General features: G+C 40.4%; 1 protein-coding gene across 1 annotated transcript; it reads right to left on the bottom strand. All coding sequences in view use genetic code 11, as the record gives it.

Annotated features, from left to right (window-relative positions):
* Positions 1 to 1,796: 1,796 nt before the first annotated feature.
* On the bottom strand, positions 1,797 to 7,151 carry EGR_03954 (hypothetical protein; the record flags this gene model as incomplete). The annotated part of the gene is made up of 6 exons (XM_024493203.1): positions 1,797 to 1,876; positions 2,694 to 2,793; positions 4,008 to 4,094; positions 5,058 to 5,159; positions 5,760 to 5,878; positions 7,073 to 7,151. The coding sequence occupies 6 exons, from the start codon at positions 7,149 to 7,151 to the stop codon at positions 1,797 to 1,799; spliced, it is 567 nt and encodes a 188-aa protein (XP_024352475.1).
* Between the last annotated feature and the right edge of the window lie 5,337 nt (positions 7,152 to 12,488).

Here is a 12,488-nt window from a genome sequence, read left to right on the forward strand (position 1 = left end):
AATAGGTGAATAAGAATGGGTCTCCTAAGCCATCCTTTGCCAGCTTGCTCTTACTAGCAGCGAAGAAAAATCGGTTGTGAAAGAGGAAAGCACGCTGATGTCTAACCACACCTGGAGTAAATACTATTTTCCAAGAAAACGAGGTCTGCAAAAGCATCGTACGCTAATGAATCTTGCAGGCACCGAAACTCCCATCTACCCATTCATCGGTAAGGTGCAAATAAATCTTTTTGCCTTTGTCTTAGTTGAAAAGTCCATAAAAGTAGAAAATAAACTTAAAGACTCGCACAAGGGCACAGGTACTAGTGTCAGACCGACTAATTAAAAGATGTTAGTGGGCGAAAAGGGCAGGCGGGATATTCACATCTTCATCATGGAAAACAATCTGATGTCTCCAATTTCGCACCAACGTTAATAAAACAAAATCTTGTTATCCGGTTATCATCTATTTTTGAAAAGTACTTTTATTCTTTTCACATATTTTAATGCTGGGCGAATGCGAGGACAGGCGAAGTGGGGTTTGTGACTATAGTTCTAGTAGTACAAACGTTTGTTTACCTCTAAAGATCTGCAACATTTTGATAGTCAAAATTGATTCTATCATTGCGTTGTCTTTGTATCCTTTGAAGAATTTTTAATGGAACCATTGCGGTTAACAATGAGAGGTACAACGAAGGCAGAAAAAAGATAAGCATTCCACCGTGTTTAATAATTACTGACGCTTTCAACGATAGACATTTCTAAGTTAGGCAAGTCCGTATAGGATTAATTAAAACAGATCCATCATTCTAAAAATCAGGTTTGTTAATAGTTACTTCAAGGTAGGCAGAGTGACAAGGATTTTTCATAGCTTATAAATGCCGCTTATTCCAGTGGAAATTTGGCAAACTCACAAGCATATTCATAAACTGAACCATTTAAATGCTTGGAATGATAGTAGACAAAAAAATTAGACGCTGAGGACAAATTCATTTAAGAGACATAGAAAATCAAATAATTCAGGACTCACCAAGGAAGATAACATTGCGGTAATCAATAGCGGTGTAAGATGAGGGTTGTAGGCCCCAATCGAAGGGCACGATAAGATGGAGGCCGAGAGGAAGGCTTGGGGGGGGCGAGGACCCAATGCTGGGTTTGCGATTGTGCAGACGACCCAAATCGTCGGCGGTAAGTTGGCGAAGGAGGAGGCGGTGGCGTGGACGCACGCCATCTAGCGGCTGCTCCATTGCTCCGCTCGCCAGCGCCGCCTCGCGCGCATGTTGGTGCGATTGGTACTCCGCTCGGGTACACACCGCTACCTCCGCTTCCATCATGGCAGCGCTGGACTGAAGGGGAAAATGTGGCTATGAGCAAGAGAGATGCACAGTCGTTGCCGTTATCCATTGACCTGTTTGTCAATTCACTCATCTTTCTATTCAACCGTCTGGCCATTCGCACCCATCAGGCTAGTCAGCTAGTCATTCAAGCATCTATTAATTCAGAAATTCATCAAACCATCAACCCGTTCTTCTATTCATTCACTCATTTAGCGACTCATTCATCTATTTGCTCGGTGACCGATTCACCCATCTATGCATCCGCTCAACTAGTCCGCCCGTTCATCTGTCACTGGTCCATCAAGCTAACCATTAAGCTATCCATCCGATTGCTCACCCAATCAACTAACACTGCCTTATAATTTATTTTGGTGCTCAACGTAAATACTGTCCAAAGCTCCGAATAAAGTATCTACGAAACTCGGCATTACCATTGAGGCCACATTGTTTTACTTCCCCACAGTGAAAAAAATGGTGACTTTAATGAATCTTCAAATTAGAAGTTGGGAACTTCAAAGCATGACATTCAAATAAAAATGCTGCATAAAAGGAAGGATGTCCTAGAACTACAAGAATGATAGCAATGTCTTAGTCGTCCGCTGACAACCTAAAAGTTTAAGAAGTCAGGTTTATTTTGAAGATTTAGGAGCATTTGCTTGACGGAAAGCGTCAATACAAAAGAGGTTACATCGCAATTCAAGACAGTAGATCGATGATACGGAAGGTGGCAGGCACTACCTATACCTATGAAACTCGCTTCAAAAAGCAATAGCCACCAAACGGGTAAGCATTGACGAATAAGTTGAGATCAAAACTGCATAGGTATACTTACTGCGCTAAGAAGTGGCCTTTTGTGACGTGTCCTTAGAACCATGGCCTGCACAGAGGAGAACGGGAGCTACTAGTACAAGACTGATCCGTTGTGCCTGGTAGATTCTAAACAACCCAGCTTAACGAAACCATCCACCATTTGCCCTATACACCATCCAGTATCGACACCATCTTTCCAAGTCTACTCAACCTGATATCTATACTCGAGCTATTCGCCTAGGTGTCCATCTATTGAACAACTCTGCTGTGCGCTATCTGCTCGGCCACGCATCCATCGAATAATTCATCAGCCATTCCCTTAACTATTCATCCGTCCGAGCACTACTTTATCTAACCTGGATAAATTTTTCCACCCATTTAATTACCCATCCACCCATCTATCACTCCGACCACTCAGCCATCCACCCTTCCAGCAATTTACTTGGCCATTCAAGTAATCATCTAACCAGAGACCAAATGACCCCCCCATCTCCGACGTGCTCATAGCCGCTTATTTAGCAATTTACCCATTTAGCCAATTAGCTGACCATCAACATAACTGACTACCTCTGATACATATTGGTCCACCGATCGCACTCATTTTATTCTTTGAACCATTCATTTGTCTATCCATCCATTCAGCAATCAGTTTATTATTTTTGTCTAACTACACTACTCACCAATATGTTGAGTACACACATTGCCATAGTTACGAAGGGAAAAAGTGTACGAAGTCATTTCAGGTATTGACAAAAGTTTTGGCACTTACTGACTGACATCAGCCAACCATTTTATATGCACCATTCATCCATTCACTTACCAATCGGTCCGTTAATGAAACTGGTAATCCAGCTGTCTATTCATGGATTGACTCCTATGACCATTCAACTATCCACCCATCCCCGATCACTGCGTAAATCTACCAATTAGTCGGACATCCATCAACTTATTCAGTCATCTGATAATTTAAGCACTCATAAATCCAAATATTTACCCATCAAGCAATCCAACAGTTCAGCTATTCACCTTCTAAAGCGATCGTAAGTCATTAGCAGGACGTTAACCTGTTACAGCATAGACAATAAATACCGACTTTATTTGAGTTTTTTGGCACTGAACTCATTCACCCTATCGAAATGTGCTGCTTGCTAAGGTGCTGGATAGTCAAAATTACCACTGAATAAGCGCGTACATCCTCATAGCAGTGACATTTAAAAAGGGTTTAACAATTATTTACCACAGGTATTTCAGCATTATTTTGTCTCCATCCTTTTATTGAAGTAGCAAATCGTCCAGACATCCATCTTTCAACCCATCCATTCAGGCATTCATTACTCACTCATCTACCCCAGAATTATATGTCCATAAGTATACTAAGTCATTCAGCAGTCCAACTATTTATTCAACCCTATAGATGCATTCCAAGGTAACTCTAAGGCATTAACGCGACTCCGATCTACTTTATTTGTGTAAAGCCGACATTAAACTTATCCATCTCACCTGTGCGGCTCACTAAAGAGTTGGAGAGCTTTAAACCACTCAGACAAGTGCGCATATCGATGGGGCGGTAAATCTCCGCGTATTAAAAATGGGTATTAGTATAAACATGTCCTATCTGTTTATGCATTGAACGCCCAAGATGGGATCATGAATACCACGCGCAGATGTGATCATACAATATGGACGCTGCACTACCAGTGCCAGATAAATTTTTGCAACCATCCATATCGTTGTACTGGCTAAAATGAGCTCGAGTATACCCGAGCTAAAGATTCCAAATAATGGCAGAAAAAGCTGGGCTAAAGTGTACAATTTATAAAAGTTAAGGCTTGAAAATTACATCTCTCAGACACTTCATCGTCAATGTTTACGATTCCCTACTTCTAGTGAAGGCGGATCATCAGTACTATCTTTGAACGACGTTTGGATTTGGAAATATCGGCTTTTTTTGAAGTGATTTTTAGAAGCCTACGAGAAATTTAAAAAACGCTTCCTCATAAATGACTTCTGTACACCAGAAGCAAAGCCTTTTATAAGCAAGAATGTGACCAGCTAATACACGTGTAAGGTCACGCCAATAGATTAAGGCATTCTGTTCCGGTAATTCTAGATTCCAAAATACTTAGCCTAGATGTACTACAACCTCTTCGCAAATCAGATACAATTAAATAGTTTTTCGATTGGAATCGTAACCCTCATATTTAAGTACTTTAGAGGTATCTTCAGTACCAAATAGTAATCACCCATGGTACTTCTTAAATAAAAAGGTTTCCAGCTTCAGGCAAATATGATATACAATCAAGAGAAGAATTTACAGAGACTTGACGAAACTCAATGATGGGTGCCAATGAATTACTGTTGCCTCAAAAAAGTTGCCACGCCAAATGATAACTTCTTCATGACAGTAGTGTTACGTAAAAGTCCAAACAACCATGCAAAATGGCCAAATAAATGGCTATCCGAGAGGCATCCACGGCATCAAAGCGACTTCTGAGGTCCAAAAATCATTGAATGTTGTAGCAATCACATAGATGATTGGTTTTTACGGAACTAACAGTTTGTCTAGAAGCAGTGAAAAAAGCACCAATAATATGACTTCATTAAGTTCAACAACTACTACAGTGCTATTCTCCGTTAGCAACAAGACTTCAGTAAAACCAGAGATTAATGAGTGAAGAAACGAAGGACAAGGACTCTGGAAGGAAGAAAATGTAGTATGAGGTCTGTCAAAGTTGTGGAGATGTAATTTAAAACAAGATTGTAGGGAATAAAGGAACTATGAGGAATAAATTGCGCACACAACCTCTTCCCGTCCCATTAATTGGCTAGACCAGTCGTTTCCAGTTCTCGCAGTCTCCCTTGCCAATGCATCATCCCACTCCATCTATCTGTCCACCATTAATGCTGTTTAGCCTGATAATAGATCCTTACGGCCCCTACAGCAATGAACAGCATCTTGAAATTGGATGAAATCACTTCCCACTTCTTTCTTTGGGCATTCTTTGCATGAATAGTGGCAGCAGTCACTTCCAACTTATATTAAACAGGAGAACATGAAGGGAAATGACAAATAAAAGTTCACCAATTTACAAGTGCATCCTCGTTTCGCATAATGAGCAAATTGGTGCCAGTGTTAATCCAAAGAGGAAAAAAACAGGAGGCCCTGAAACTTGTGAGCAAATAACACTCCGTAGTCAACAAACCAAGGCTCTACCAGAGGGGCAAAAAAGCCTCCCGAATGCTTTCTTCATCTCCCTTACGTAACAAGTCGAAAAATGGAAACTACAACCGACTTTTGATTGCAGTGTCAATTTAGTACGCGTAGTCGTCTAGATCGCCCAGCCTCGAATACACATAGGCCAAGCAATCTCCCAAATTGCTCAACAGAGCATTCCGAGCATGTTTGACTACAGGTACAAGCACCATATCCGATTTAAAGAAGAAAATAAGCATAGTTTCAGAAATGCATAAGTGGCAAAACTACACCCAAATTAAATCAATCGGCTGCACATGATTTCCTACTTACTAGACTATGAAAGAACAGAAAATCACTTGAAATTCAAGATAGTAGTGAAGGCTGGAAGATGAAATTCATATCATCGAAAGAATTACATATATTGAAACTCCTAGTACCGAACATTCCAATTCAGACGGCTTAAAAGATTTCAAACTAAAACTCCTATCAGTTATCACAATTTCATTAGCTTTTAGGGAAAGAGAGAAACATTTCGACAAAACTAAATTAAATTCGTCTAACGTTGACAAGATTTTGTAAGGAACAGAGGTGATTCGACAAAATCACCTTTATCCTCCCTCTTAACACCTGATTATAAAAGTTAAAATCTAAAGAAGTTTATACACCCTATTTCAAGCATACAGTTTTGAAAAAAAGAGAATTACCAAGAAGAGAGCACAGCTACTGCAGATTTTGAGATAACAGGTTACATGTGGAGTAAAAGGAATACGATTATCTGCTTTTCTTTCGTGCATAAGTACGTATAGCAGTCGGCCTGTGGGCACGAAGTGCATACCTGTCTGTCTTGTACAGCTTAATGGCTGAGGGAAAGATGTTACGCTAAGTTTCTCATACATGCAAATTGTTATATGGCCAAGAAGAGGGTAAGATGAAGTCAGGCTGCTCAATGAAAAATGGTATCTGAAGCGTCCGATTTCGATCACCTATCCAAGAAAACGAGGTCTGCAAAAGCATCGTACGCTAATGAATCTTGCAGGCACCGAAACTCCCATCTACCCATTCATCGGTAAGGTGCAAATAAATCTTTTTGCCTTTGTCTTAGTTGAAAAGTCCATAAAAGTAGAAAATAAACTTAAAGACTCGCACAAGGGCACAGGTACTAGTGTCAGACCGACTAATTAAAAGATGTTAGTGGGCGAAAAGGGCAGGCGGGATATTCACATCTTCATCATGGAAAACAATCTGATGTCTCCAATTTCGCACCAACGTTAATAAAACAAAATCTTGTTATCCGGTTATCATCTATTTTTGAAAAGTACTTTTATTCTTTTCACATATTTTAATGCTGGGCGAATGCGAGGACAGGCGAAGTGGGGTTTGTGACTATAGTTCTAGTAGTACAAACGTTTGTTTACCTCTAAAGATCTGCAACATTTTGATAGTCAAAATTGATTCTATCATTGCGTTGTCTTTGTATCCTTTGAAGAATTTTTAATGGAACCATTGCGGTTAACAATGAGAGGTACAACGAAGGCAGAAAAAAGATAAGCATTCCACCGTGTTTAATAATTACTGACGCTTTCAACGATAGACATTTCTAAGTTAGGCAAGTCCGTATAGGATTAATTAAAACAGATCCATCATTCTAAAAATCAGGTTTGTTAATAGTTACTTCAAGGTAGGCAGAGTGACAAGGATTTTTCATAGCTTATAAATGCCGCTTATTCCAGTGGAAATTTGGCAAACTCACAAGCATATTCATAAACTGAACCATTTAAATGCTTGGAATGATAGTAGACAAAAAAATTAGACGCTGAGGACAAATTCATTTAAGAGACATAGAAAATCAAATAATTCAGGACTCACCAAGGAAGATAACATTGCGGTAATCAATAGCGGTGTAAGATGAGGGTTGTAGGCCCCAATCGAAGGGCACGATAAGATGGAGGCCGAGAGGAAGGCTTGGGGGGGGCGAGGACCCAATGCTGGGTTTGCGATTGTGCAGACGACCCAAATCGTCGGCGGTAAGTTGGCGAAGGAGGAGGCGGTGGCGTGGACGCACGCCATCTAGCGGCTGCTCCATTGCTCCGCTCGCCAGCGCCGCCTCGCGCGCATGTTGGTGCGATTGGTACTCCGCTCGGGTACACACCGCTACCTCCGCTTCCATCATGGCAGCGCTGGACTGAAGGGGAAAATGTGGCTATGAGCAAGAGAGATGCACAGTCGTTGCCGTTATCCATTGACCTGTTTGTCAATTCACTCATCTTTCTATTCAACCGTCTGGCCATTCGCACCCATCAGGCTAGTCAGCTAGTCATTCAAGCATCTATTAATTCAGAAATTCATCAAACCATCAACCCGTTCTTCTATTCATTCACTCATTTAGCGACTCATTCATCTATTTGCTCGGTGACCGATTCACCCATCTATGCATCCGCTCAACTAGTCCGCCCGTTCATCTGTCACTGGTCCATCAAGCTAACCATTAAGCTATCCATCCGATTGCTCACCCAATCAACTAACACTGCCTTATAATTTATTTTGGTGCTCAACGTAAATACTGTCCAAAGCTCCGAATAAAGTATCTACGAAACTCGGCATTACCATTGAGGCCACATTGTTTTACTTCCCCACAGTGAAAAAAATGGTGACTTTAATGAATCTTCAAATTAGAAGTTGGGAACTTCAAAGCATGACATTCAAATAAAAATGCTGCATAAAAGGAAGGATGTCCTAGAACTACAAGAATGATAGCAATGTCTTAGTCGTCCGCTGACAACCTAAAAGTTTAAGAAGTCAGGTTTATTTTGAAGATTTAGGAGCATTTGCTTGACGGAAAGCGTCAATACAAAAGAGGTTACATCGCAATTCAAGACAGTAGATCGATGATACGGAAGGTGGCAGGCACTACCTATACCTATGAAACTCGCTTCAAAAAGCAATAGCCACCAAACGGGTAAGCATTGACGAATAAGTTGAGATCAAAACTGCATAGGTATACTTACTGCGCTAAGAAGTGGCCTTTTGTGACGTGTCCTTAGAACCATGGCCTGCACAGAGGAGAACGGGAGCTACTAGTACAAGACTGATCCGTTGTGCCTGGTAGATTCTAAACAACCCAGCTTAACGAAACCATCCACCATTTGCCCTATACACCATCCAGTATCGACACCATCTTTCCAAGTCTACTCAACCTGATATCTATACTCGAGCTATTCGCCTAGGTGTCCATCTATTGAACAACTCTGCTGTGCGCTATCTGCTCGGCCACGCATCCATCGAATAATTCATCAGCCATTCCCTTAACTATTCATCCGTCCGAGCACTACTTTATCTAACCTGGATAAATTTTTCCACCCATTTAATTACCCATCCACCCATCTATCACTCCGACCACTCAGCCATCCACCCTTCCAGCAATTTACTTGGCCATTCAAGTAATCATCTAACCAGAGACCAAATGACCCCCCCATCTCCGACGTGCTCATAGCCGCTTATTTAGCAATTTACCCATTTAGCCAATTAGCTGACCATCAACATAACTGACTACCTCTGATACATATTGGTCCACCGATCGCACTCATTTTATTCTTTGAACCATTCATTTGTCTATCCATCCATTCAGCAATCAGTTTATTATTTTTGTCTAACTACACTACTCACCAATATGTTGAGTACACACATTGCCATAGTTACGAAGGGAAAAAGTGTACGAAGTCATTTCAGGTATTGACAAAAGTTTTGGCACTTACTGACTGACATCAGCCAACCATTTTATATGCACCATTCATCCATTCACTTACCAATCGGTCCGTTAATGAAACTGGTAATCCAGCTGTCTATTCATGGATTGACTCCTATGACCATTCAACTATCCACCCATCCCCGATCACTGCGTAAATCTACCAATTAGTCGGACATCCATCAACTTATTCAGTCATCTGATAATTTAAGCACTCATAAATCCAAATATTTACCCATCAAGCAATCCAACAGTTCAGCTATTCACCTTCTAAAGCGATCGTAAGTCATTAGCAGGACGTTAACCTGTTACAGCATAGACAATAAATACCGACTTTATTTGAGTTTTTTGGCACTGAACTCATTCACCCTATCGAAATGTGCTGCTTGCTAAGGTGCTGGATAGTCAAAATTACCACTGAATAAGCGCGTACATCCTCATAGCAGTGACATTTAAAAAGGGTTTAACAATTATTTACCACAGGTATTTCAGCATTATTTTGTCTCCATCCTTTTATTGAAGTAGCAAATCGTCCAGACATCCATCTTTCAACCCATCCATTCAGGCATTCATTACTCACTCATCTACCCCAGAATTATATGTCCATAAGTATACTAAGTCATTCAGCAGTCCAACTATTTATTCAACCCTATAGATGCATTCCAAGGTAACTCTAAGGCATTAACGCGACTCCGATCTACTTTATTTGTGTAAAGCCGACATTAAACTTATCCATCTCACCTGTGCGGCTCACTAAAGAGTTGGAGAGCTTTAAACCACTCAGACAAGTGCGCATATCGATGGGGCGGTAAATCTCCGCGTATTAAAAATGGGTATTAGTATAAACATGTCCTATCTGTTTATGCATTGAACGCCCAAGATGGGATCATGAATACCACGCGCAGATGTGATCATACAATATGGACGCTGCACTACCAGTGCCAGATAAATTTTTGCAACCATCCATATCGTTGTACTGGCTAAAATGAGCTCGAGTATACCCGAGCTAAAGATTCCAAATAATGGCAGAAAAAGCTGGGCTAAAGTGTACAATTTATAAAAGTTAAGGCTTGAAAATTACATCTCTCAGACACTTCATCGTCAATGTTTACGATTCCCTACTTCTAGTGAAGGCGGATCATCAGTACTATCTTTGAACGACGTTTGGATTTGGAAATATCGGCTTTTTTTGAAGTGATTTTTAGAAGCCTACGAGAAATTTAAAAAACGCTTCCTCATAAATGACTTCTGTACACCAGAAGCAAAGCCTTTTATAAGCAAGAATGTGACCAGCTAATACACGTGTAAGGTCACGCCAATAGATTAAGGCATTCTGTTCCGGTAATTCTAGATTCCAAAATACTTAGCCTAGATGTACTACAACCTCTTCGCAAATCAGATACAATTAAATAGTTTTTCGATTGGAATCGTAACCCTCATATTTAAGTACTTTAGAGGTATCTTCAGTACCAAATAGTAATCACCCATGGTACTTCTTAAATAAAAAGGTTTCCAGCTTCAGGCAAATATGATATACAATCAAGAGAAGAATTTACAGAGACTTGACGAAACTCAATGATGGGTGCCAATGAATTACTGTTGCCTCAAAAAAGTTGCCACGCCAAATGATAACTTCTTCATGACAGTAGTGTTACGTAAAAGTCCAAACAACCATGCAAAATGGCCAAATAAATGGCTATCCGAGAGGCATCCACGGCATCAAAGCGACTTCTGAGGTCCAAAAATCATTGAATGTTGTAGCAATCACATAGATGATTGGTTTTTACGGAACTAACAGTTTGTCTAGAAGCAGTGAAAAAAGCACCAATAATATGACTTCATTAAGTTCAACAACTACTACAGTGCTATTCTCCGTTAGCAACAAGACTTCAGTAAAACCAGAGATTAATGAGTGAAGAAACGAAGGACAAGGACTCTGGAAGGAAGAAAATGTAGTATGAGGTCTGTCAAAGTTGTGGAGATGTAATTTAAAACAAGATTGTAGGGAATAAAGGAACTATGAGGAATAAATTGCGCACACAACCTCTTCCCGTCCCATTAATTGGCTAGACCAGTCGTTTCCAGTTCTCGCAGTCTCCCTTGCCAATGCATCATCCCACTCCATCTATCTGTCCACCATTAATGCTGTTTAGCCTGATAATAGATCCTTACGGCCCCTACAGCAATGAACAGCATCTTGAAATTGGATGAAATCACTTCCCACTTCTTTCTTTGGGCATTCTTTGCATGAATAGTGGCAGCAGTCACTTCCAACTTATATTAAACAGGAGAACATGAAGGGAAATGACAAATAAAAGTTCACCAATTTACAAGTGCATCCTCGTTTCGCATAATGAGCAAATTGGTGCCAGTGTTAATCCAAAGAGGAAAAAAACAGGAGGCCCTGAAACTTGTGAGCAAATAACACTCCGTAGTCAACAAACCAAGGCTCTACCAGAGGGGCAAAAAAGCCTCCCGAATGCTTTCTTCATCTCCCTTACGTAACAAGTCGAAAAATGGAAACTACAACCGACTTTTGATTGCAGTGTCAATTTAGTACGCGTAGTCGTCTAGATCGCCCAGCCTCGAATACACATAGGCCAAGCAATCTCCCAAATTGCTCAACAGAGCATTCCGAGCATGTTTGACTACAGGTACAAGCACCATATCCGATTTAAAGAAGAAAATAAGCATAGTTTCAGAAATGCATAAGTGGCAAAACTACACCCAAATTAAATCAATCGGCTGCACATGATTTCCTACTTACTAGACTATGAAAGAACAGAAAATCACTTGAAATTCAAGATAGTAGTGAAGGCTGGAAGATGAAATTCATATCATCGAAAGAATTACATATATTGAAACTCCTAGTACCGAACATTCCAATTCAGACGGCTTAAAAGATTTCAAACTAAAACTCCTATCAGTTATCACAATTTCATTAGCTTTTAGGGAAAGAGAGAAACATTTCGACAAAACTAAATTAAATTCGTCTAACGTTGACAAGATTTTGTAAGGAACAGAGGTGATTCGACAAAATCACCTTTATCCTCCCTCTTAACACCTGATTATAAAAGTTAAAATCTAAAGAAGTTTATACACCCTATTTCAAGCATACAGTTTTGAAAAAAAGAGAATTACCAAGAAGAGAGCACAGCTACTGCAGATTTTGAGATAACAGGTTACATGTGGAGTAAAAGGAATACGATTATCTGCTTTTCTTTCGTGCATAAGTACGTATAGCAGTCGGCCTGTGGGCACGAAGTGCATACCTGTCTGTCTTGTACAGCTTAATGGCTGAGGGAAAGATGTTACGCTAAGTTTCTCATACATGCAAATTGTTATATGGCCAAGAAGAGGGTAAGATGAAGTCAGGCTGCTCAATGAAAAATGGTATCTGAAGCGTCCGATTTCGATCACCTAT

The sequence above is a fragment of the Echinococcus granulosus genome, assembly GCF_000524195.1.
Source record: "Echinococcus granulosus chromosome Unknown EG_S00022, whole genome shotgun sequence".
In the NCBI taxonomy this organism is placed as follows: domain Eukaryota; kingdom Metazoa; phylum Platyhelminthes; class Cestoda; order Cyclophyllidea; family Taeniidae; genus Echinococcus; species Echinococcus granulosus.